At 44.5% G+C, this 27,375-nt stretch overlaps 1 protein-coding gene across 1 annotated transcript in view; it reads right to left on the bottom strand.

Moving 5' to 3' along the window:
• fam172a (family with sequence similarity 172 member A) overlaps nt 1-27,375 on the bottom strand; it is a 175,869-nt gene that overhangs the window by 96,625 nt on the left and 51,869 nt on the right. The window contains exon 7 of the mRNA XM_049578705.1: nt 5,906-6,124. Within this exon, the coding sequence (XP_049434662.1) occupies nt 5,906-6,124 (219 nt within the window). The remainder of the gene's footprint in view (nt 1-5,905; nt 6,125-27,375) is intronic.

The raw sequence follows: 27,375 nt of genomic DNA, 5'->3' as shown, positions 1-27,375 counted from the left end.
CTGGGAGCTGATGGGTCTTGCTAGAGTGGGGGAAAAGGAAGGTATGGAGCAAATTAGCGGCAGAGATGGGAAAATAATGACTGTGGCATTGTGGGTAATTAGCAGGTATAGTACCTATGGAGAGTTGGGAATATAATGATGTGAGAAAGAGACAGAGAAAAGGGAGAACGAGGTGAAAAACGTGTGCAAGACTAACAAGGGGGGGGGGGGGGTGACTGTGTGCGCGTGTGTGTGTAAGAGAGTGAGAGCGAGAGGGAGAAATGAATGTGTAGGTGTGTTATTCGACTTTGCAATGAAGGGATATACAGTATAAGTGGAGGGGAAGTAGAAGAGAGAGAAAGAGAGAGGGGGAGAGAGAGCCGGAGCCAGAGGAAGGAGAAAAACTATAGCGTCCATGTCATCCCACGTGCAGATTAGCGTGCTCAGACTGTATACAATGAAATAGCATGACCTTGGCGGGGTCAGTCTGCTCTGACAATATTTGCCAGGGCATTGTTTCAAATCAATAACTCATTAACAAAGTACAAAGGAAGTTGCTGTGGGTTTGTGAGATTCTTTATTAGAAAAGAGCGGCTGCGGGCCAGAAAGGTCATCGCTGTGACATCTCGGCTAGCCTCGCGCTGCCGCCCGGATTGTCAGGTGAAATTACTGCGAGCCATTAATTGACATAAGGCAAAGGAGAGCAGGCAGGCAGACAAGGCTGTGTTTGTTCCAGGATGACCCTGAGGTGCTGTGTTTGTGTGTATGTGCGTGTGTGTGTCTGTGTATGTCTTTATTCGGGTCAGCCTGTATCCACAACAGGGTTGTGTGCAGAGAGAGAAAGGGAAGGAGAGACAGCGAGAGAGAGAGAGAGGGACCTGGGTGGGTGGGGAGGTACGAGGGAGGGCAGGATGGATGTGTTTGATGGTTGACCTGACTAGAAGATTGGGAGCAGGGATCTGAGACCAGCTACACGGGTTCTGCCTTGAGCAAACACACAAACACACAGGTATGTGTACACACACAGATGTTATGTAGTGCACCTAACACATCCAGAAATGCTCGCGCACACTAACAAGCACAAAATCTAACAGTCTCACTCCTCCTTTAAACTTTGAGAAGTCAGACGCATTATCAGTTACACTAAATTCAAACACAGGAAGGTAAACCTTAAGTTAAAATGTGCCACACACCACAGTGTGCTTGTACTGTGGCCCTAAACATGAGAACTTAGCTCATAAAGACAGATACACATGCACACAGGTCAAAGCGTTTTCTCTACCACACACTCTCAGAAATACACACCCAAATACAACGATGGCATCCAGCCAATTTGTTCTCTGCAGCAAGCAGGTGAGCTGCCCTCTAGCCCTGCTTATTGACCTCTCCTCTGACCAAGTTCAGAGGTTAATCAAGTCCCTACCTGTCCTTAGATATGCTGAGGCTTACTTCTTGGCACGACCACAGGTCAAAGGTCAAATAAACCCTGTCTGTATAATTGCTTGTGGGCCACAGACTGGGGCAAAGGGGTGAAGGTGACAAAGAGCAAAAACCCAGTCCCATAGAGAAACACTGTAGCGCCATGTCAAATACAATTACCAGTGTGTGTGCTTTTGTGTCCATGTCTTAATGTTTATAATCAAGTTTTGGTGTGTGTGTGTGTGAGTGTGTGTTCATGTACGTTAGTGAATCCTCAGGACGTTTTGTAGTACAGCTCGAACATGGGGAAACAGGACATCATCTGCTAAACACAGACAAGGACAAGGATCTCAGCCAGCCCCTGTGGACAGCTGCAGCTGGGAATAATGGGTCTTGGAGAGGCAGGGCCTAAATAATGGATGCTCCTTCCTTTAGGAAACACACACTGTAATCCACAACAGTCAGATCAGTACAAGGCAGTACAAAAGATTTGTCACTAAGAAATTGGAGACCAGAATACTCCAGAGTCCTGCATGTGCAATGAAGACAGAAAAACTAAAGGTATGATATGCAAAACAAAAACAATAATCTTATTCCCTACCCTAAGGAGAGGGTCTCACATCGACTCTAACCACAGTGAGGGGTAACAAATGGTTTAACACAGGGGAATTAAACAATGCCTTGAGTGGAAACACAAGCACACTGGAGAGCCCCGATTTTTCCTCCGTTGCGGTATAATTGTAACAAATGAAAAATTGTAGAGAGAATCAAAGTGGCATCATAGTGAGATCATTTGACGTCCGGTCTCAATCATATGGATCTCTCATTCTTAAAGTTGAACCGAAACTAAATATAGTGGAAGAAAAAGAACAGAAGAAACAGCCCGAATCTGCTGCTTCAAAATGCTATAGGAGAGAGGGCCTCTCTGTATCTCTCTCCTTCTGAACAATGTATAATGTGAGATGCTAAAAGGGAAAAGCATAAAAAAAACTAAGAGAGAAAGAGAGAAAAGTATTCCAGTCATTTATAAAAATAAGTGGTGCTTAAAGAAAGGCGAAGCTCTGTTTTTTGTCCCCTTTGCTCTTTTTTTCCCCTTCTTCTTTCCAGGGCCTGCTGGCCTAATCCCAGCCAGCCAGCCTTGGGTGAACTCTTTGGAAGCTTCTTAAGCCCATGAATGTGCCTTTTGTTCCTGCCATTCCTCCGCTTGGCTGACAGAAAATAGCTAACTGGATTACTGCTAAAATTCAGAGTAAAGTGAACTCCCAAACTTCTATATGGCAAAGTGCTAAGAGAGCGCCCCCCCACCTCCGCTTCCCCACCCCTCCACTATCCTCATCAGCATCCCTTCGATCAGACTTTCTATCCTTCCATCATTCCCTCTGTCCTCTCTTTCTCTCTCCCTCCTCCACCGACATCCCCCTAAACATGGCCCAGTGCTGTGTGATCCGGAGGAGAAGAGAAGAGAGGAGAGGGATTAGATAAGGTTGAGAGGTTGCACACTATGAACCCAAGGCTAAAAAGTAAGAATCCTAAAAGCAGTTAAGAGCTTATTAATGTGTGTAAGGAAGCGTATTAATCAACTCAACTCTATCAGGGGGCCCGTGTGTGTATATGTGTGTGTGTGTGTGTGTCAGTCTTTGTGAGTAAATGTGGTAAAAACGAAAATGTACAATGTAATTTTATGAGTCTCATAAGTACAAATGGAGAGAAAGACAGGCCGTAATTCAAGCTTACAGTATTTTTTGTGTAATATTGGATTTTATTAAATTACGTGGAGTTGGGGGTATATATTTGAGTGTGTGTGTTTCTGAATGGCTGTGTGCAGGTGGTCTGGCAGCTCAGCGGGAGTTAGAGTGCGAGGTGTAGTGAATAAAAAAGGTTTGTGTGAGTGTGTGCCCGTGTCTTGGGTGGGTGCTGTTGAAAAAGATGAAAACAGCCCTGCTAAAGAGGTTTGATTTGATCCACCACCCACCCCGACTAGAGGAGGTGAAGGAGAAGGCTACACACACACACACACACACACACACACACACACACACACGAATGTCAAAACCTTAGTTCTTTTTCCACCTCCTTTACTCTTTTGTCTGTCAGTTTGTGTGTGCCTTTGCATATCTGCACGTGTGTTTACGTGCGTGCGTGTATGTGTGTGTGTGCGTGACAGCTTACTCTTGGGCGGACAGAGGCAGAGCAGTGGAGAGTAAAGCGGTGCAGGAGGAGGCGTGGAGGATAGAGGCGAGGTCATACACACTAACATCCTGCTGACTTCTGGGTCAAAGGTCAAAATTCAAGGGGCACCAACACAGAGCCAACCTGCTCACTCGTTAATCTTTATCCCGAGTCTTGCAATCCCAGCATCTAAGGACAAGTGTATTTGGCTGGAAAATCTAAACCTTCTACATGACCCCTACTTTTCTGGTTAATGAGGATAATTTTGTATTAGCCTGCTGGTCTGAAAAAACACACATAGAAAGCTTTTTTTTTTTTTTAATCCATCTCTCCGGCCTAAAATGGCACAACGCTGGATACTGCGCTGGTATGGGCTGTTAAATCAATTATCAATGCGCTAGCTTATATTAAAAAGAAAAGTGACATGACGTGACACTGGGCCGGTGTGGTATTTTCTTCAGTTGCTCATTACGATGTCTGTCCTGACTTCCATCTCACGGAGCTGTAAAAAGCCAAGACAGTATTTCCAAGACACTGCAGTCTCAAAAAAAACACACCACTGCTGCATACCGCCCTTGTCTCAATGCATCTGACCCTGTCCGGCATGCATTATGCAGGCACGGGGAAAGCAAGCTGAGCCCAATATCGAGATGTGAATTACATTGCATGCTACCTCGTAGGATAGGGGAACCTTGGTTGGGACTGTGTTAACGATCTTGCACTGCTAACGTTACTGAGTGTTAAAGATTTAAAGCAAGAGGAGAGGAGTAAGAGGAGAAGATAGACACATATTATATGGAGAAAAGGAGAAATGGAGAAAATTATCTAGTTATGTGATATGAGATCCATAGAAATTACATCTTCAGAAAAAATGACAGTCTATCCTATTAAAGTTAAACAAAATGTATAGGCAACACATGCATTTCTCTGTACACACACTCCTGGGATATGCTATAACACTCACCTGCAATAAACAATGGATTTTTTGTGTTAATTTAAAATAAAACATACACATAAGTGACAGATTCAAGTTAGTCATGATGGATTGTTTACCATGAGACCTTCATGTCAGATAGTGTAAAGCAAGTTCATCAACTGTATGCTGGGGAAGCCAGCACACATGTAAAGAAGTGTGATAGAGTAAGATAGAACTGCGGCTAATTATCCCTTATTAGAGTGTGTGTAAAGGTACTGCCAGGGGGGTGAGAAAAAAAACAAAAAAGCCTGCGTTGACAGCTCACACACCGCCTGCTAGTCCCACAGCAGCCCTAACTCTTGTCAGACACCAGAGACTGACGTATTTCACACACACACCCACGCACACAAACGTACGCGCATTGCTGTGACGCTTCTGCCATCAACCAAAGTAAGACATAGATAATCGATGGGGACACTCTTCTCCTATGAAACCCTGTGAGGGGAAAAAGCCTACCTCCGCATGCCCTTCATCTTCAAAATCTTACTGAATGAGAGCTTTAAAGAAAGTTAAAAAAAATGGCTGAACCCTAATGAGGAGGTGAATTATGAATTTTGTCGGCAGGGTTGAAACAAAAGGCATCTATGAAGAGGACGACATTGTTTTAATTTCTCATCACTTTGCCCATATTTGTTTCTACAATGGAACTAGATTAATTCAAAGGGTCGCTTCCTTTGTTTGACCACGACGTAAACTGGCTGAGCTAAGTGTATGTGTATGTGTGTGTATGATTAGGGGGTGTACGGCCAGTGTAGCATGATAAGAATGTTGCAGTGTGTTTGCAGAGTGTGTGTTAGGGAGATAATAATCCCAGCGGTCAACAAGAGTGAAGGGCCAGAGCTGCACTGACCAGCCCACCATCTGAGAGAGAAAAACAGAGAGAGGGAAAGAGGGAGAGGAAGAGGGAGAGAGGGAGGTAGCCATGTGGTTAACACTTGCTCACTGAGAGGCGACTGGAGCCCGGCCAACCTCTTCACACACAGGCTGACCACACAAGAGCCTCTCTTTCTCCCTCTGCCTCCCATCCTCCCTTCATCCCTTGTTACCTAACATTTCCTTCCCTTGCTTCCTCTCCGCTAGCCGCCTCCCACCTTCCTCCTCCCCGCACCTTCTTGCCACTTTTGTCTCTTCCAAATTTGCCCAAATTCCTCCCTCCCATTTTCTCACCTATGTCTCTTCTCCTACCTCCTCCCACGACCCTAAACTGTCACTCCATCCACCTCCCCCATCATGTCTGCTTTTGATGAACATCCATCCTTCTGTCCCTCCGCCCTGGTTCTCTGAACACTTCCTTCCTGCCTTCCTTTTCTGTCTCTCCTCCCTCTCTCCATCCTTCCGTCCCTCCCTCCCTCCCCGACTTACCCGTATAGGGATCCGTTCGGTCTCTGTCTCCTTCTGTGGGTTACGGTACTTCTCATAAAATTCTCTCTTCTTCTTGCCCTCCTTGTCATCTTTGCGCTCCCTCTTTTCTGCGGGTTCGTCCGAGGGTTCAGTGGGGGAGGGCAGGGGAGAGGACATGGCGGGCTTCTCCACCTCCAGGTAGTTCTCATTGGGGTTGAGCACCATCACACCGTAGCCCTCCTAAAACAGATAAGAAACATTGTTTGTTAGAGAGCCATGGCATCGCCATCATCTACATCAGACACTTTTCATATTTAATATGTTTATTTATTTCTCTTTATCCAAGTAGAATAATATAAAAATGTATTTGTGTGGAGCTTTTTATAACAAAGTGCATTATAATGCAAAACAAAAGGAAAAGGTGCATAAAAAAGACTTCATATTTATAGTTTATCAATAAAATAAATGTGTGACAGATATGTGTGTGTGACAAAGAGATGCTTAAAAATACATATTAAACAAGCACCAAATGAGACTGTGTTTCCTTGTGCATCTTTTTTTCATTTTACTTCCCAATTTATTTTCTGTAACTTTTGAAAATGCCTTTACAAACACGATTAAGTCTAAAACACAATGTTGACAGAACAGTTTTTGTTGTCTCTTAGTTGCTATTTTTTACTTTCGGAAAAAAACAATATTAACTTTGTCGGAGTTACCGAGGAAAGTTGATACAAGTCTGCATGATAATCTCTGCTAAGATAAGAAACTATCCCTTTTCAGTCTATGTCTGGTCGGGGATCATGGTGTTTAAGAAAGAGCTCTGTGGTGGATGCCTAGGAGCAAATAACACCGTAACAACAGATTGTGAGATGACTGGGGGGAATGACGCAAATCTAGCCTGAAAGAAATGGCAGAGAAAGAGACAGAGGAAAGAGTGTTACTGAAGGGACAAGCCTGAGAAGTAACTGGGGGATTGGAATTCAGCGCCGGTGGTTTCAGTCAGTGAGTAGCATTTAGTGACTCCAAAGGCCATGTGTCACTTAATATCAAACCCAATCGATCCCACCATCATTCAGCAAAAGAGTTAGCCGCAACTGCATACGTATCTGTGTATGTGCATGTTGCTGTGTATGCGGGACTTCAAACTTCTACAGATAAAGGCCTGACTTTTTTTTTTTTTTTTTTTAAAAAAGCCCAACAAAGTTTTGGCATGAAAATTATATCAGAATTAATATTAATAATAATCGCTGCACTCCTTAAAAATGCCAAAGAAGTGTTCAAAAGAGAGAGAGAAAAGAAACTCAAGTGGTTGTAATAAGAAAAAATGACAGAAAGGAAACTTATTGTGGAGAAAAGGAAGTTTTCTTGTAGCCTTTGGTGACTTCTTCAACTTTGAAGCCATTTTAATTAACTGTGTTTATTGTCCCAAGCACTCTGAAACTAAAGCAGGAAATGGATGGATTCCTGTTTCACTTTGGTTGTGCCTTCACACATAACCCCCATTGTGACACACACACACACACCAAGACTCAAACTTATGGGTATGCGCCTGTACACACATACGCACAGCACAGAGTAAGGAGTATGAGACATCAGCACTGACAAAAAGACCTTTAGGAGATGTGAGAGGGAGTTAAGGGAGGCAGCGTTGCTCAGCTTCCCCTGCAAATCGCCATCACACACACTGTCTTCTCCAGGCAGCACGTCTCCTCTTCCTTAATAAGTGTTAACACAATGTGCTTGTCTTCCGTTGACGCAGCATGAGTGTGTGTCCCTCCTGTGCCCATCGACATCAAACCTGCCACACACCCCTTCCCTTAGCACCTGCAGTGTGTTGACAACGGCAAAATGACACTTTCTCACTTATTCAGATTATGAAATTAGTTTGATTCTCACTCCCTTTCAAACCCAGACAAGGCTCTCCTTCCCTCGCTGGACATATTTGTAACGTAAAACTTATTAATAATATAAAGATAATAAACTCAAGATGTCATTTTCAAGTGAGAAAAATTGGACATGATCAAATACCTATTTATTACACTTAGAGTGTGTGTTTTAAAAATGATTTCACTATTACATCAGCTTTTACTGAAAATTCAACAGATGTATTTTGAAATTTCAGCTTTAAAGAATGTTCTGCTACTTAATGGCATCTGCTTTAAAATAACATTTTGTACTTTACTCCAAGGCGCAGTGAGTCTAATGGTAATTTAGCCATTGATTTATGACTTAAAAAAACTGCATGTCCACGTCATAGTTTGCATGCAAATTCTAGGTAGATAATGTTTCTCCTGTATTTTTTATTAGTCTGTGTGTGTAGGTACAGAAGAAAAAGTAAAGTTGAAGAGGTAATGGATGAGGATCTATTAGGGAGACTTAATTCAGCCAACAGACATCACAGAGACATTTGCACACAAATACAGAAGTTCAGACACACAAGCGCACATTCAGACAGATGGATCGCTGGATTAAAAAAGAAATAGGAGCGGGTGAGGAGAGAGGAGAGCGGAAGAGACAGAGGGAGACAGAGAGGGAAGAAAGAGCGTGAAGCAGAGAGGAGAGATATAGATAAATAGACAGAAGGATAGATAGATAGATCAAATGATAAGACAAAGATAGATAGAGAGTGAAGGGGAGACAGAGAGATGTAGTCTAACCAGATCCACACCAGCTTTGTGCCACTGCCCACTGGTGGCAGCCTGATAAAATAACTGACAGGACCAGTTCAGCCCATGGCAGCAACACCATATGAACTAGATACAATTTTCAACCTTTGGATGATTAAATCCAATACTGATAAATAAAATGTATGCAAAAAAACGAAACAATGACAGACTGAAAAACACACTGAGCTGTCGACAGATTTCCCACAGAAAGGAAAGAGTGACAGGAAAAGAAAACAGGAAAAGCCTCTTGCACTTACCCACCATCACATCACTGTGTGTGCATTTCTCCTTTCCCCTAATCCTGGTTCACAAGGCCAAAAGTTAATGGTTTAGCAACACTGACCCACGTGTTCTGACGCTAACCCTGAGTGGCCTACAGCCGTGTCCATCTTCAGTGCTCTTTGCCTAACCCTTTACTGGTCCGTAACCCTTCCTGGCCTTAAGCATACTATCGGTCACCTCAAGTGGCCCGGCTCCTAGCCTTTAGCGTCTTTATGCTAACCCTGAGTGGCCTATAGCCTATGGCCTTTCCTTTAGAGAGGCTAACACACCTAACCGAGCTAACAGTGCTAACCCTTTCAGCTGTCCAGTCACCCAGAAGGACATTGCTGTAAAGGCGACCAGTGTCGTCGGCATACTTAGTCTGGAGGAGCAGTGCCGCCGAGTTCACCTCCATGTCGGAAACCATCATTTATTTGAACACTGAGAGGTCTGTGTTGGTGTCAGGGCAACACTGCTCTCCCTGTCCAGACACTTCCTCCTCTTATTCTTCCCTCCATCAAGCAAATGTGTAACAATGTGTCTGGTGCTGATGGACTGAGCACAACAAAGCAAGTGGGAAAAAAAAAATATATATATATATAAAAATGTTCTTTAAATATGATTTTACCCTAAACTGAAATAAGGCTCTTTTATGAATGTAATTATTATATTTTTTCTTATGTTAAGAAAAAAAAATCAAGATTATAAATTTCTATAATGATTGTCTAACTGTGTATACACCAAATTTATAAAATATAACTAGCGTTTTAGAAGAACCCCAACGATATTCAAAGTGAACAGCACAGTGTCAGCGCTTACCCAAAATCCCACAGAACTAATTTCTCCCACAGAGCTAATGTTCACCATCCTAGTCTCTGCGTTGTTTTGTGACAGCTAAATCTCTCCATACATCTCGCCATACTCCCTTGTAGAGTTAGGTCATTTGTTCTTTGTGTTTCCAGCTAACTGTTAAGTCTCTCCCACATACGCACACACACACACACTGGATACACCTGCTAAATCTGATCTTTGTGTTGTGATGTGCTGTCAAAGTCTGAATCTTACACAAATGCACACTGCAAACCTTGGGTCACCCTGCTTTTTATACCACTAAATCTCTCTCTCACACTTTGCTAACATTGGGTCACTTTGCCTTTGTCCTATACGCACACACACCGCCTCAAACGAAACACACACACACACGGTCCTCTAGCGTTGGGTCAGTCTCGTCTTTCTGCTGCAGTATGCAGGCTAAGTCTCTTCCCATGCCCTGTGGGTGCCCCTGTGCCACCACCACACTGAGTCCCTGCCCCGGGGCCAGCGGTCAAGAGGGTCGCCCCGACCCCTCCGAGGGGGGGCACCCCGACCCCTATCACCCCGCTACGGACGCTCCTTAGCGCTCCTTTGTCGGCCTGTCCCATACCAGATAGCACAACAAAGGCTGCCGCTGCTAAGGAAACCAGGGCTTGTCTCATCATCGTGATGAAACCCTTCCTCCGTCATCGCCCAATCTCCCCACATGCAGCATTGTGAAGTTCTGTGAAAACCCAAAATCTCCTTACAATCTGCAAGATGCCGAGAAAATGAATGTATAAAAACAGAAAACATATATGAAGCTGCATTATAAATATCGTGATATTAACCATTGTTTGTGATTCATGATGACGGAGCTGGAGCCATACTGCGCCGTCTTAACAATACTGTCAATACTCTTTGATGACGATGATGCGCCCTCTTTATGGTCAAATTAGATGCCGCTTGTCCACTAGAACTTTGATGCTAACAGATCATTATTTTCCCTTCCAGTCGCATTATTTGAAAAGAAAGCAGAGAGCGTGTGTGTGGGTGTGTGTCTGAGTGTGTGTCCACGTTCGTGAGTACACAAGTGTTAGAGAGAGAGTAAATAAGATGTCCCTTTAAGACAGCAGCACCTCTATTTTTCCAGTGGCGTTGTAATGAAATGAAATGTGTCTAATGTGCGGGAGCGGGGAGAGAGGCGGCCGGAGTGAGAGGGTGTTTCATCTGTGCGTGTGGAGCTCAGCGAAGCTTTGATGTGAGAGCTCTCATGTAGTGAGCAGGGCTTTGGGCACAGGGAAAAGGACAGCACTTGACAGGTACAAAGCATGGCTGATAGCGGTCACGGGTGCATGCAGTGAGGAAAGTGGATGGTATGGTTGCGTGAATTTGAGGTTGTGTGTGGCTGTTAGCATATAAATGCTCTTCTTCGCATCGCACTCGGATTTTAGTGCATTCATGTATCTGTGCACATGCATCTTACATCTTGAGAATCAGCGTGCGGTCTGTAGGTTTACACTGAAATTGGATCCCGGGCAGCTTACTTTATTAGTTTGCTGTCGGGGGGCTGTTAGGATCGGGGCAAACGGCGCTCCTTTTTCTCAACAGCCTTCGCTCCACTTCCTTGTTTCAGCAAAACGCAGCTCCCGATTCGCTGCTCAGGCTTGACTGACAAGGGGGAAAGGGTCACCCTGCGTGGCATACCCAATAAGATGAGGAGGAGGGGAGGGATGTCTGCAGGCTACAGTCTGGTTTGAGATCTGAACGAGGCACAATGGCTGACCGAGAAGAAAAGCTAAGTTGGAAAATAAGCGAGAGCAAAGCATGGGCGTTGCAGTTTGTTTGCAATCCAGTTACTTGTGGCTGAAGCGACACCAAATATAAGTACAAAACTCTTTACAGGGAAGAGGGAGATAGAAAAAACACAGACTGTCCCTCAATGAAGAGGTATGAAGGGGCTGGGAGGGAAGGTAAATACTGTAATAACAAGTATACTCTCACTCTCCCTCTCTGTCAGGGCCACCCTGCTCTGTGTGACCTTGTCTGTCTCCTTCTCTACGTGAGCTTTTTTTGCATGCAGGGCCCCTTTATCCATCCGATCCCCCTTTTTTCTCTCTCTTTCTCTCTTTTTTTTCCCACTCCCCCTCTCCCTGAGGCTGAGATACCACACAGATCGCACAGTAATGTCAGATTAAGTCACGGTGCCCCCTTTCTCATTTTAACACAGCACCAGTCTGAGATCCCCCCCCCCCAAATACCCGACCAAACACACAGCTATGTTGCTCTGAGAGCAGAAGGGTGGGAGAGTTCTTACTGTACCACTGGGGCTATGAAAAGACATGTGTGGATCTTAGGGGTGATGTGAGAGGGGATGAGACGGGATTGTCATCAGCCTGTCAGCACAAAATCAATCATCCTCTTGATAACTGGCGATACCCAGGGGGCCATGCAAGTGCTTGCGGAGAAGACCTAAATGTTACTAAACATTATTATCTCACAGTGTCTTTTAAAAAACAGCAAACATAACGGCTGATATAGAAAAAATAACAAGAAAATGGACTAAAATAACATCTAAATTAGGTGGCATAAACTGCATTACATACATGAGATACGTGAGCTTAACTTGCTTTTTTTGGATCCAGTGCTTAACCCCACATCCATGTATGTTTAAGCAATCAATTGAACAGCCAACACAAATGTTTACATAGGAAAAGTAAGACAAACTGGAGCTTCATCTCCCCATCTGCCCTCTGAGTTAATTTTAAACAAATCGCCCACTGCATGGGTTTCTCCTCTAATAAAGAGTACACATTTAATTAAGTTTCTCTAAATTCAACTTTTCACTTCAAGTTCAAAGACTGCATTCTGCGTTCGCTTCCACTAATGTAGTCGTACACTAATTTGGTCAAAGTAAATAAGACTCTGTGGTAATGATTATCTTTTTCTTGATCTTAATGAGCACAAATAGTTTAGGTCAGAATAAGAGGCTAACCTTTTGAGCTAGTCAAGTAGTTGTGTCTGTAATAAGCAGCAGAGTTTTTAACCTTGGCATGAATGTCTGGGCTCATTTGGATATTGTTTATATGTGGAGCTGAATATTTATAAATGAGTTCAAAGTGGAGCAGTGGGGTGGAGGAAGTGAAGAGAATAGCACAGCTTCTGATCCCTGATGCCTCAGCTTCTTTTCATGCTCGCATTTACATTTCTTTCTCTCTGTTACACTTTCTATTTCTCTCTTCCTGTCTCGCTCCTCCCGACCTGTCTATTTTCAGCACCTTAGTGAAAGGATAGACATAAAGACACAGGCACTGTTGAGTAACTCACTCAGCGCAATGCCAAAGCCACTTTATGCGTCAATTATTTACCGTGCTCGACGTCTGTGAATCTGTGAATTTGTTCAGTCACTATCCGTGCTCGATGGTTGATCAAGCATCCGAGTGTCTGGACAGGCAGCGCCACATAAACACAAACACGTACGCTGAAACGCACACATAGTTCGGAGGCCTGCTTCATCTGCTCTCAGCACGACACACGCAGAGGGAGGTGCAGGGTTGCGGGTGGGGGTTGCTAGATTGGGGGTGGATGTAGCATTAATCACCGTCCAGGTGGAAATTGTCAGAGCTATCGATTGTGCAAGTAAATGTTACACAAGTCATTTGTCAAATTTTTTTTCTACAGAAGACCAGCATGTCATTCACAAAGAAGCAACTGTGAATGTAAACTCACAAACACTGATATTTTAGGGCCGCTCAGCACACATCCAAAAATCTGAATGTCTCTCAAAGTGATATTACATCTTTTTATTGACCTTTAACAATTACAAAAACTCAAAACTGGAATATCATACTAACACACGTCTCAGCCGGCAGTGTTTCTTCGGCACACTATTAAATCACTTGCATAATAAATGAACAATATTTCTAGTATACTTTAATATTAGAGTATCAAACATGCGGTTGCCACATACGCAGCAAAGGAAATACAGTAAGCAGGAAGAGTCCTCAGCCCACAGAGGGAAAGCTATGGGGAAATAAATACAGGAGGCTTATTCTGATGCCGTTAGCATTTTGATTTATATATTCTATATTGTCTCCCCTAAGCATACACATGTATTTTTAATGAGGGCACAGAGAGATATAGATCATGGAATGATAGGTGCCTCCCTGCCCTCCTGCCTAACTATTTAATGTATAAATCAGGGAGAGAGGTGAGAGCAGAGGGGGAGGCAGGGAAGCTACAAAAATAGGGAAGACAGGAGGAGTGGAGGCTTCCCAGGAGCAACCCTGTCCTGAAGGCCACTAATAACTGTGCGCGGAAGGAAGGAGGAAAGGCAAAGCCTGAGTTCAATGGGCCTAGGAAGGAAGGAATTCACTGCTAAATGAAGATGATGATTATAATGATGGTGGTTATAAAGGCATATTTGGCTGCTATTCAACATCTCATTTCTGAGCAAAACTGAACAAAAATAAGAAATCTGACCTCCACAATGACAGTACAAAATCCATCTCTGATGATAACAATGACTCACAATGGCACCAAAAAAGTGAGTGGGCCTTTCAGTTCGACTGAAGTGGAGAAATTCCTCCACCATGTGAAATTCTTAAAGAGCGCTGTCGATGAATGTTTCTACTTCACCATCTGGACAGGTAGTTAGTGCGTTAACACACATGAACACACACACAGTGGGTGTGAGACGCATGGCCATATGTACAGACTGAGGTGGTCGGGGTCAATGGCAGGACACACCTAAACATTGTCGACACATGAGCATTTGTATGTATGCATGTGTATGCACGGACCTCGGCACATACACTCAATACACAAGCACATGTGTGTATTACAAAGAAAAATATTATAGTACATTTGATGCATTATGTAGATTGTTATATTTTATGTACGCTTAAAAATGACTTCCAAATTCAGATTTTGACTGTCGTGATGAAATATGTGTAGGTGTGCTGCGCTGGGTGTCATCTACCAGTAAATGGCACTGTGTTGGTAAATAATGAGACCATGCTGTTGCGCCCAGGGTATTAATCTTACTGAACATCACAGGACCACTATGACCTCCAAGAGTCAAAGGTCAAAGAGGAATCCCTTCACCCCTGCCCTGTTATTGTGACCTAAGAAGGGGGGGCCACAGAGAGAACTGGTGGTCCTGCTGATGTTGCTGACTGTTGCTATGTGAGGTGTGTGTGTGAGCGTGTGTTTGATATGTAATGTCAAGTGTGACCTTTCATGAGATGAAATTTGCTATCTTACATGTAAAATATTCATTTCAACTTGCTGTGGTATCATACACTGTCAGAGTGTAACAGGCTACCATCATGCAACTGGCAATAAATCAGAATGCCACAGTATCAGCACACAGACACCCTAACACAATGACACACGCAGACACACACACACACACACACACACACACACTTCAACAGTCCGAGACTCTGACCCCTCTCTAAGTGGAGCTGCACCACAGGTCCATGAGTCAGGGGAGGTCGCCACAGCCAATCACAAGCTGTGTTTGAAGTGTGAAGGGTAAACACTATGGCTGCTCTGTCCTGCCATTTACTCTGCTTATTTTCACAGGATGTAACCTAGAAAAGAGGTGACGGAGAATAAAGTGTATCTGTGTGTGGGTATGCATGTATGTCTGTGTGTTCCAGCACATTTTCCATAGTGTCATTACCACATGGCTGGGTTTATGCTTCACAGCACACACATGGAGCTACGCATGTATGTTGGAATCCCCTTCATCCTCTCACCATACGGCCAAATACACGTGGAGAAAGCCATGCTGTGGCAACTAAGGAAACCATGCATGGAGCAATAGACATTTTCCTATTAACCCGATGTAGCCCTCAAAAACGGTTGAAAAGCAATTTACCATGGAAAGCGGCTGTAAAACACATCCTCTCTCTCATGCGCACACACACACACACAGACCCCCTCAACCCCACCGCCACCACAATCCTCACTAGAAGCTCTTTCAAATCTACCACTTTTTTTTTTAAGACCACCTGTTGTCTATTATTTTTACATACTGCTTTTCTCATAAATCATAACACTCTGTAATTAATCAAGCTGTCAAAACAGGGACCGGAGGTCACCTGGAGGGGTCGGAGGTGGTTGCAGGGCCGATGGAGGTCAGGGTCACACCGCATTCCTCATTATCAAGTTGGGATGGGAGAGGGGCCGGGCAAACAAAAGCGAAAGCAGATGGAGGAGGGGGGGTGGGGGTGGGGGGGGTACACAGATGAAAAAGAGAGCTAGAGAGACAGAGAGAGAGGGAGAAGGAGAAATTGACAAAGAAAAGTGAAAGAAGCTGTCAGCTGCCTTCAGATGAAGACAGGGGAGGCGATTCTGAGAAGGGAGACATCACATAAAGAGGTGGAAAAAAGGGAAGAGAAAAAAGAGAGAGGCATGAAAAAAGAACAAAAGAAATCTACAAGATGTTTCTACTGTATAGACCTGAAATTGGGTGCAGAGAGGAGAAAGAGGACAGAAGGAGGTAGGGTGCTGTGGCTTCTTCGATGGGAAAATAGGGAATCAGCTGTGGAAGTATGATTGTTATCTCGTTCTCTCTCCTGGTGTGCGTGTGCGTGTGTGTGTGTGTGTGTGTGTGTGTGTGTGTGTGTGGGTGATGAGGCAGACTGATATCTCTCTCAGAGGAGTGTGTATCGGTGTCTCAGTGGGTTAAGAGCCAGTTCAGAGACAGGACCATGGGCCTGGAGTGGCATGTCACCGACTCCACAATACACACTGCTGATTAGATCCCACTGATTAGACTGGCACAGATACACACACTCGCACTCACACACACACGCACACACACACACGAATAAATGCCCACAGACAGACAGAGCAGCTGAACGAATGAGCTGCCTATTCTCAAGTTATTTTTTGGCCATCACTGGGCAAGTTATTCTATTTCGTACATTTTCAAAAATTATAATAAATAAATAAATATAATTAAATTAGGTTAATAACAGGTTAATGTTTTCTTATGTCTTCCTGATTCAGTTTGTAATATATAGAATGGCATGTGTGGCAAAATGTGTTGACAATCGAGTAAAGTGAATTATCTCATTCTGTTGAGTGTGAATATGTTATGTGAAGTTATGTGTGCACAATCAAACAGGATGAAAAAAACAAATAAACAAAGAAGCTAAATGCTCAATAGGGGGGATGAAAGACTGGGACAGTCCCTGGAGTGACGGAGAGAGGATAAGATTAAAAAAAAAAAGAGAACAATTTAAAAAGTGCAAATGCCGCGGAACTCCTCGTGCTACGTTCGCGTCCCCCTCCCCTGCGTGGAGCATGAATTCTCAGGCGTGGCTCGCTCTATCAAAAACATCACTCTTGAATGAGGCGCCGACCATTGCGCAAAATTAGCTGTCACCCTTTCCTCAAAATCTTTGTTAATCTTGTTTCCAGTGTTTGCGGATTTATCAGCACATGCATCAATGTCAGCTCCTTGGTTACTGAGCCGCACTACTTGGGAGAAGATATAATTAAAAATGTTTGGGGCGTGGGGGGCGGGAGGGGAGGGCTGCTGAGGAGCGGGAGTGCTAGGAAAGACGGGGCGAGGGGAGGGTGGGGGGGATGTCTGGAAGGAGGAAGGTGAAGTCTTCCTCTCGTCTGGTAGTTTCCCCTGGGAGCCTGTGGAACACAGAGCCAGTGATAACAGACAAACGGGCTGGGCCGCGCCTCCCTTTCCTCTGCCTCTTTTGCTCACTTCCCGGTATCACTCGGGTCAGCGTGTGCTGCTATCTCTTTAATGACGCGAGCTCCACTGATGTGGCTGTAGTCAGGAAACTGGTCCCATTGTTAATAGCCACTTGACACAGAGGAAAACAACAGCCAAATGCAACCATCTAGTGATATAACTGCCTTATCAACAATTGGATGCACAACTGACCTATCCAGAGGGTTTCACACTTGGGTGTCATGGCTGGGGGGAAGGATAAGCTCAAAGACAATCATTCAGTAACATGACATGCATTGACATCATTTTGGAGAGAGACATTGTTAGTAAATTAAAAAAAAAAAAAAATCAGAAGATCTGTTAATGACACATTTAGTACAACTGATATTCAACGATTCTTTAAGTATGTGTTTGTTCACTGGCTTAAACTAAAACACTTTGACATCTGGAGGGGCGGTGATGAATTACACTGTGCCACCACAGCTTGATCCTTGATATGTTTCCAGCACATCTCTTATTATCATGTGGCTTTTTCAAAAACCATCACTTGCCCATCCAGCTCGCGTCAAGGGACAAGGGACATCATGCATAAGAAATTCAGCGTCCAAGTCTCCCCTGCTAACTCGCAGATACAAAAACACACATCCAGCACACACATACGCATTTATACAAAACCACACAGACGCAAACCCCTCTGGGAGTGCGGTTGTGATGGCGAGACATCCCGGAGAGCCGTGCCACGGTACCAGCAGGTTTCAGAGCTGTGTGGACAGAACTCTGGCCACAGACATGACAGCTCAGGAGACAGCTCGGGAGGATGACAGACACATGTTTAAAACATAGCGCATAAATGCAAACCCCTTATGAGATGACACCTACCATAGTGGCCCTCTGTCTTTCTCCCAAAAGATTGGGGTGTCAAAGAATGCGACAACTGTGCGCCCTTGTGCATGAATATCTATTACAGGAATTGGAAAAAAAGCACATAGCACAAACTGTGCATGTGTGTGTGTGTGTGTGTGTGTGTGTGTGTGTGTGTGAATCTACTATGGCCTCATATGGGTGTTCACAACTTGGCTTGCATGTTGTTGTGCTAGAAGGAAGGGGTTAGATGAGAGTTAGGATTTTCAGGGTATGTAACTTCGTCTGCTATAAAAGCCCAGACTGAAGTTCACAGGTCTTGGAGAAACGAATGCGGCTGTCCCATGGCTAGGGTCTTTCTCTACCAAGTGGATGGAGGATGAAGAGTAAGCCTTAACCTCTCACCATGCCTGATCCGACATGTCAGCACTGAGAACAGAGCTTTTTATCCATGCTCACATATTCTCTTCTTCTGTCCTCCTCCGGCTCTTCTTCCTCCCTCCTTTTCTCCTCCATCCAGACCTTTAAGTGCGGTCTGGCAGCTTTGGCTGGGAGGTCGCGTATTCCCCCTCTTCATTAGTGAGAAAATGGACTCTGGTAAACGCTTGTTAAAGCCCTTACCTACACTCCCCCAGTTAATGGGAGTGATCCATTTGTGTCCGTTTCTGCCTGACAAGGCTTTACTGGAAGATTAATAGTGCGGTGTCAGGCCATGGCCACCCTCTGTCCCGTTCTCATTTCCTTTCTTCTGGGACGCACACATGCAATAATGGAGCTCCGTCTTTTGTTGTAACACCATGATTAGCCAGGGAGAAAAAAAGCACAGGAATGACAGAATAAGAGAAAGAACGGAGGAGAGAAGGGGAAAACAAAAGGAATATAAGAAAAAAGTCTCTCCTTCATGACGTGGTACAAGTGTAGGTTTTAAGGTTGTGAATTACAGGTACTTGACAATGGCACTGCGATATTATTAATTAATCTCCATGTGAGGTGAAGAGACATATAATGAATCACTTATGGATATTTCCTCTGTTTTAAAGGCCGGCTTTATCTTGGCATGATCCAGAGAGAGGTCTTAGATAGAGTTGACGATGGAATGTATGACAGAAAGAGAGACAGAGAAAGGGAATACATTAGGAGAAATAATAGAGACAGAAAAAAGACAGAGAGGGAGAGAGTGAGAAAAAGAGTGGGGAGAAGTCCTTAAAGGGCCACCCAGGGTTTCGTCTATCACCCAGGCCCCCCAGCAATCCCTCTTCCTTTCGGGGATGACACTGTCAAGTGTTCTGTCCCTTCACTGGGTGAACAGGATAATCGCTCTTAATAATTACACGGACATTCCCGGGAAGTCTGTCCTGTCCGGGAAGAGCAATTCTTCAGATGAGAATCCCATGGTGCAACAGGCCTGGAAATGTGCCATATAAATGCAGAATTAAAATCTAGACGGAATACTTTATTTTGTTTTGGTTTTTTTTTTTCTTTCTATTTCATCTCATTGGGTCTTTTCTCTCTGGCGATTTCTCTGATGGGCAGACCAACAATCTGGTAAACACACAAACAGACACAGACAGGCGACCTGCATGGCAACCCCCTCCTCACTACATCACAGTCGGTGCCAACGGAGAGCAGGGTGTTTCTCAAAGGAGAGTATGGGGGATTGGGGCTGGTGGTGTCTCATTAAATTCTTGGGATTGTCTAATTGTCTTTCGTGGACCTCCGAGAGACTAGTACATTATACTCATTGCAATTAACTAAACAAAAGAGCCGAACCGCCCAAGCACTGGGGACAAGGCTGGCTAGGGGGAGCAAGCCGTCCAGCCGGGACCAGCACAACAAAACACAAACACCAGAAGAGAGTGCAGAGAAACACTAAAGAACAAGAGAAAAGATATGAAGGAGAGCAAAAAAATGAAGGGGGAATAAAAGGGGAGGGGAATGCGCGAGGACTCAAGACAGATCTTGGGATTGGCCAGATGTCAGAGTCGGGTGGGAGGTCGGGGTGAGACGGGGTGAGGCGAAAGAGGAGGAGGGTGTCTGTGCTCATTTGAGACGCACCTTTGTGCTGGACCTGTCTTGTTTACTGCACTACAGCTTAGCAGTGCGAGGGTCCTATTCAGGGTCCAGGCCTTTCAGAAGGTACTGAAGGAGCCCTTAAGCCCACTTAACTACCATTTTCACACACTCTGCCTGCTCTCCTCTTTGTCCTTGCCTCCATTACATCAAACGCAGGAACAAAGGCGGGGAACAGAAACTGGGGCTGGCAGAATGGCGCCCATCACAAATATTAATTTGAAAAGGTGTTGGAGAGTAGAATCTACTTTTATGCACAAGGACAACTTGGGATTTTTTTTTTTCTCTACCTTGTCGGGGGGCTCTTTGGGGGCCGCAATGAGCTTGGTTTTCAGGCTAAAGGGGAGGCTGAGGACTTGCAGCACAATTATCCAAGAATAAGGGGCTTGAGACGTGGCACACTGCTAAAGACTGAGCACACAGAAGCGCCCACACATGCACGCGCACTGCCTATTAAATAAGCTCCAAACATCAGGCCTCATTCACTTGCCAGAGCTATTAGGCAGAGCAACAAACTCAAAGAAGACACACACACATGTGAAGAGCCCATGTGACTGCAGCGGTTGGCGTACAAAAAGTGAGAAGCAACCAACTTCTCTTCACTAGAAAAAATATATATGATACCAGCCATTACAAAAACAGAAAAACATACATAGGTAGGAAATGATGGAGTAAGAAAAACGATATACAATAAAACGTCATATAAAGAGATGTTTGAAACAGCACTTTCATTCAGAGACACTCGACTGACGCATATTTGATGGCAAGTAAATGGGTTTGTAAAACTGACCTTGAATTGACTGGTGGAAAGATAATTGTCTGAACTAGAGGTAATCCACAGTCCACCGCTCTTATTGCTATTAGCTCAGAAACACACATAAGCTGCTCACACACACACACACACACACACACACACACACACACACATTCACACAGGTGCAAGGCGCATGCGTTTTCTGTGGAATGCTGTTTTAGTCAGATCACATGAGAAAGTGGGGTGAAAAGTTTACGCTGCCATTACATATCAGAAAAAAGTGGGCAAGCCTCTTTCTGACGTCGTCCCTCCCCTTCACACACACGCACACACTCGCACACTTGCACACTTGTAACACACACTTCCCCAGTTCAAGCAGTCATGGCCAGGGTAGTGCGGTATGTTGAAAAGCCCATCCTGTGTGTATAGATGGTGTATCGCTCTAATCTGCAGGATACAAGAGCAGCAGTCCCCGCCCCCACCTCCATCTCAGTCTGCCCACACTCCAGGTCTCGTTGCTGGTCAAACCAAACCCTGGCCTGCCCTGACTCTGGCTCTCAGCGGGCTGGCTCTCACCCAGATACTCTGGCTGACCCTGCAAACATGTGGTCAAGTTGGGCACGGCAGAACCTCGACTCTCTCAGGTGTGGGTTAGGAATGGATGGAAAAACAGAGGGAGAGGAATGAGGAGAAACAGGACTTTGGGCTGCCTCAACACCTTACTTTTACTTAAAAACAATACGAATTTTGTGCTGTAAAAACACAAATACAAATAATAAATAAGCAAGCTGCATCACTGCCTCCTGCCGCATTGAGTTTTAATATGAATACTACTCTCTGCTTGGTACCACTGTGAAAGGTAGGAAGCTGCTGTGTGTGTTTATGCATATGTGCTTACAATTACCAGCATGTGTGCAAGCACAGGACCCATCCACTCACCAACATAGGTTTCCCTCAGAGGGAGAGAATGCAATAGGGGGAGTGCCCATGTTGATCTCTGACAGAGCTGCCACTGCCAGAATCAAACCCCAGCTCAGTGGGGCGGCGGGTAGGCAAGGCAAAGCCACTTGATGGGGGGAGGGACGCTCCATTCACCTACGCACCACCCCTCCTTCAAAAAACATACACACTTACAATTACTGATAATCTGCTTATGATGCTGGCCGACGGTGGGTTTGCTAACATCACCAGAGTGAGAAAGAGACTCGAGTACGAGAGAGAGATTGAAAGACAAAAAGGACAGTCTCCAGGTGTCCTGTAATAGTAGTGTGTTTTACTTTGTCCTGTTTTCATCCACCACACACTGAGGCTTTAACGTTTCACACAACTGCTTCAAGGGATATCAGGAAGAAATAAAGACAGGGTGGATAAATGAAAAGAATCTCCAGCATTTACAGAATAAGAGGGCCAGACTAAAGCAGATGTGTAAAGAAGAGTAAACAAAAAGGAAAGGATAAATAAAAAGTTGAGCTTCTGTTTTCTTGCCTGTTCAGCTGCAGGATGGATGAATACGTTTGGAAAGGAACCCTGACCTGTTGATAGATGGATCGAAATTTCACCAGATCTTTTTATTGTATTGTGAAATGTTGTGTATCGGAAAATCTCAGTGGAGAAAAACTTTCATTTCTACAAGGCCTAACATACAATAACCTGATAACCAGATATAATATATCTTTGTTTGAGTGTTTTGGCAGCATATCCAAAAAGCACACAAAAAGAAACACGTTGGGGAAAAAAAATATAACACAATGGCAAGGCAGTCAGTACGTTTACTCTAAGTAGTATCGAATCCTGGGCAATTTTCAGAGTGACACAGCAAACAGTTGGCTAGTAATCCTCCCTTTTGCTGCAGACTCACAATACAGGGATTCTCTGAGTGCTCGCCACAGTACGTTGCTTAGCAAAAGAAAAGAGGAGGGAGATATGGATGGTTACAAAAGGAGGGAATGGATAGGTCCAGAAATAAAGTAAAATCAGAAACTGTACAGTCCACAGTGTTAAAAAATTGACATTCCCAGACTTTGTGGGTATTTTTGAGAATTAAATCCGTGACTATCAAAATCCAATAACTGGCTAACAACAGCTAATATAAGCCAATTTCTGCTTAGTCAGCATTTATATTTTTTGGTAAAATGTCATAATGTCCATAAACAAATGAATGATTCATTTGTAAATTGCAAAGTTCATTCTGACTTAAAGTTAGTGGACACAAACTAGTACAAACACTGAGTAAATGCTGCTGAGCTTAAGGACAATAAAAGGTAGACTGAAAAGATGAGAGACCTCTGTGTGTGTGTGTGTGTGTGTGTGTGTGTGTGTGTGTGTGTGTGTGTGTGTGTGTGTGTGTGCGTGTCAGATGCCGGTTAGAGAACAAGAGGAGAGAAAAAGAGAAGAAGAAAGTCTATGAGTTGAGGATACCACCACAGTAGCGCATCTCCGGGGAAGAGTGGTGGGTGTTTCGATGACAAAGCTGTCTATTTCCATAGGCTCTCCGTGCCTGATCTCCCTCTAGTCCCTCAGAGCCACGGCCTTGATCTGGGCAAACAGTGTGTGCATGTGTGTGTGTGTGTGTGCGCGTGTGTGTGTGTGTGTGTGTGTGTGGGGGTCGGCATTTATCTGCTCACATCATTTCTAAGTTGATGATACTGAGTCACAGCTGGTATGCAGCGCTACAATTTCTTATCCATCCGCTCTTTTATAAACCTTATATCGGACGGAGGGGAATGAATAGCCGCGGCGGCGCTAACAAGTGCTAACATCACTGCATTTTAGCATTTAAGCAGGGGAGTAACCTCGGGCAGTGATGAGGGAAGAGTCCGCAGAAATGGAGAGATAGCCTGGAGGGAGATTGAGAGCCGAGATGTAACAAAAGATGAATGATGAAAACAGTGTGATAGTGAGGAGCTGGAGATGACCATGATGGCAGAAATCCAGTTCAATCCATGACTTGATATGATAATGTGAAAATGTGGAATTTTTTTCAGAGATGGACATGAATGCATACATATGTACATATTATAATACAAGCCTAGATAGATAGATAGATAGATACATAGATAGATAGACACCGAATGGGGCCCAATTAAGTCAGAGGGAGAGGGGGGAGCACTGGGGAGAGAGGGAAAGAGAGTGTTGATCTAGCCTGACAGTATACTGCCACCCATCTGTCTGATCTGGTACAACAGTCCCTGCTCTTCACACATCTGTCCTAGGATCTGTCGCTCAAGTTTCATATTATTCAGAAAAACACAACCATAAGAAAGGCAAGATCTGAGGCAGGGAAATGATGAAAGCCCTAAAGAGATTACATGCAGACAGTGACAGTTTTAGAGAGAGGAGGACAGAGAGATAGAGAGAGGAAAAAAGAGCAAAATCATGTCTGTTCCACAAAGCCTGTTGTATCAAAAGGTAGCATAGAAGCCTGGAGCAAACGTCTGCTCACCTGCCAGCCCAGTCGGACCCAACCCCCCCCCCCCCGCTCTCTCTCTCACTCTCTCGCCCACATCACACACATAAAAACACCCAAATGCACACGAAAGCAAATTATCATTTTTCATTTAATTGACATCAAACCAACAATTTCATAACATGTGCACCCGTCTAAGAAGATATAAACGTGCACACCCCTCCACACCCCTCCACACCCCCCACCACAACTCCACCTCTCGTCGATATCAGCATAAATCCGGTTTAGGAATTCCCCGGCTGGGGAACAGGGATGGCTGCTGGGCTGGGCAACCACCAGCCTTGGTTCATATGCAGGTTCCAGTTCATCCACAGTTCACGCATACTCTCATCTTTTTGAAGCAGCATCCCATCAGCTCAGGATCATGATTATTCAGGACAGAGAAGAGAAGCGTGGCGTGCCATCAATATAACATCTGCCCTTCTCCCTCCCTCCCTGTCTCTCTTTTTTCTTTTACACACACACACAGGCACACACACACACTAACAAAACTCCCTCAGAGAGTTAGCGCCGCAGCATTTAAACCCATGTTCTGACCCTATGTGTAGATCCATGCCAAGTAATCATTCGCCTTTCGCTCTCATTTTGCAGCGCCTCCCCAGCTACAAAAAAGCACACTGCCCTAAGCTTTGAACCTTTAACCAGCCAATTTGACTAACTTTGAGGATCTTGCTGCAAAGTTAAGCGTGCATATTTAAATGTGCCAACATCTGTAGAAGTACTTTGTGTATTATTAATTCCTGGACATAAAACAGACAAATATGAGCAAGGGAATAGGCATCCCTTGCCCCAAGTAATACAAAGTGGTTTTTACTACGTATTAATCAGGGTTAATCAGGTGGGCACACACACGCACACGCACACACGCACACATGCATGCACACACACACACACACACACACACACACACACACACACACACACACAGATAGTCGATCAAGTGGAGTTTATACTGGATTGCATCTGCTAGCTATGGTTGGAGTTATCCAATATTTATGACAACCACAAAATCAGTGCAGAGATCATGACTCTCCACTCTCTACGTGTTTCACTTATTTTTGTTTTAAAACATATAATCCTAAAAATGTGCAAAGCATCGTCTATAGCAGTTAGAAAATAAAGTTTGCATAACTTTAAGTAAACTTCTTTTGATTTGTATTAATTGGCATATAATCAACTAAGAAAGAAAAGAAAAAAGAGAATGTCGCTGCTGTCATTAAAGGGCAACTTAAGTTCTTTAAAGACAGGAATGATGAACATCAGCATCTCATACACAGCACAAGGTGGACATGTTTTTCTTTTGTTTTTTTAACCGAACGCTGCAACTCAGGTTTCCCCACCAGCGAGCCAGCTTGCTTTTCCTGCACTGCCACCCACTGCCAACATATGCCACATCCATACACAAGTAAAACCACCAGGACTCTGTACACAAACAACACACAAGCGCACACACACACACACACACACACACACACACACACACAGACACAAGCACATATGAAAATTAATATACATGCTAACACCGCTATCCCTCTAATAAACACACAGACATCCCCACGCTGTTTATGCACACACACAAACTTTGTTCTTCTCATCTGGCCTCCTCCTCTCCTTGTCTTTATTCTAATCTGCAGGAGAGGAGTTCACCAAGAAGTCAGCGGGGCATACAGGAGTTGCGCCTCCAGCGTCAAACACTCGCATACACGCACACACATACACACGTGTACACGCAGAGCTAGAGGGACACCGAGCGGGATGGTGCGGAATGAGGAACAAGGCGAGGTGGAGGTAGGACGCATCAGCATTTTAAATTAACCAATGGTAAACAGAGAACGATTTGACATCAAGAACCCCCCGCATGTCTTCCCGTAGCGGTGAGAAAAATAAAAGAACAAAGCATGGAAAAAGTGCAGCATTCTGCCAGACTGACAAAGATGTTTGTAAAAAAAGATGAAGCAAAGAAAAAAAAAGATAAAGATATTCATTAGCGTTTTTATATATGCACATACATTACACCTTTAATGATATTTATTTCAAAAATACACTGGAGCGTGGCGGGGGGGGAGGATATTAGTGGTTAAAAAGAAAAGGACTGATGGTGGAATAAATGAGAGAGTGAGAGAAAAGAGGGAGAAAGATGGAGAGAAAGAAAACGAGAAAGAGAGAGAGAGATCTGTATGTAGGTTATTGCAGTCTCACTGCACCACTCTTGAATTTCAAACAAGAACCCTGGGCAGAGCAGAGAGCAGAGGAGAGAGCAGAGGAGAGGAAAAGGAGGGAAGACAGAGAGGCGGCGGGGCGAGAGAACGAGCAACGAGCTAACACTGGAGGCTAACAGGAGGCAGGCAAGAGAAGTGGTTATTAATGAGATATCTTAACTAAAGGAGGGCAACAGGGAGAAGGAGAGGCGATGGAGGAAGAGAGGGGAGAGGCATGGACCTGGAAGTGGGAAGCAGAACTTTTTGGTAGAGAGCGCAAAAGGGGCTGAAGAGGTGAATGACAGGCTGAAGATATCTACACAACTGACATGTCCTTCCTTTTTTTTTTTTTTTTACCTCACTGTTCGTTATATTCTCTCAGTCTATTTACACATGCTGCTGTATTTGTTATTTTCTACGTACGCATGTATGAAACACATTTCTGCTTGTGTGTGCGCGTTAGGCTGCAGCATCTCTCTAATTGTTGGTGTATTAGAGGGCCAGCTCTTTGATCTGGGGACTGTGCCGGGCCTCAGCACTCGCTGCGCAGGGTGGTCTCCCATCATGCTCGGCTGATCACAGACGCAGCCTCACTATTGGCTGCCTGGCAGGCCCTCCCATCAGCCTCGATGCTACACGCCTCTGACAACTTCATTAGCCCGACTCGACCCTCCGAGTCTACTCTGCTATACTCTGCTCTGCCAGCAACAGGAAG

This window comes from Epinephelus fuscoguttatus, linkage group LG6 (assembly GCF_011397635.1).
Source record: "Epinephelus fuscoguttatus linkage group LG6, E.fuscoguttatus.final_Chr_v1".
Lineage (NCBI taxonomy): Eukaryota > Metazoa > Chordata > Actinopteri > Perciformes > Serranidae > Epinephelus > Epinephelus fuscoguttatus.
Note: the sequence above shows the minus strand (reverse complement) of the source record. Positions and strands in the feature narration are given on the sequence as shown.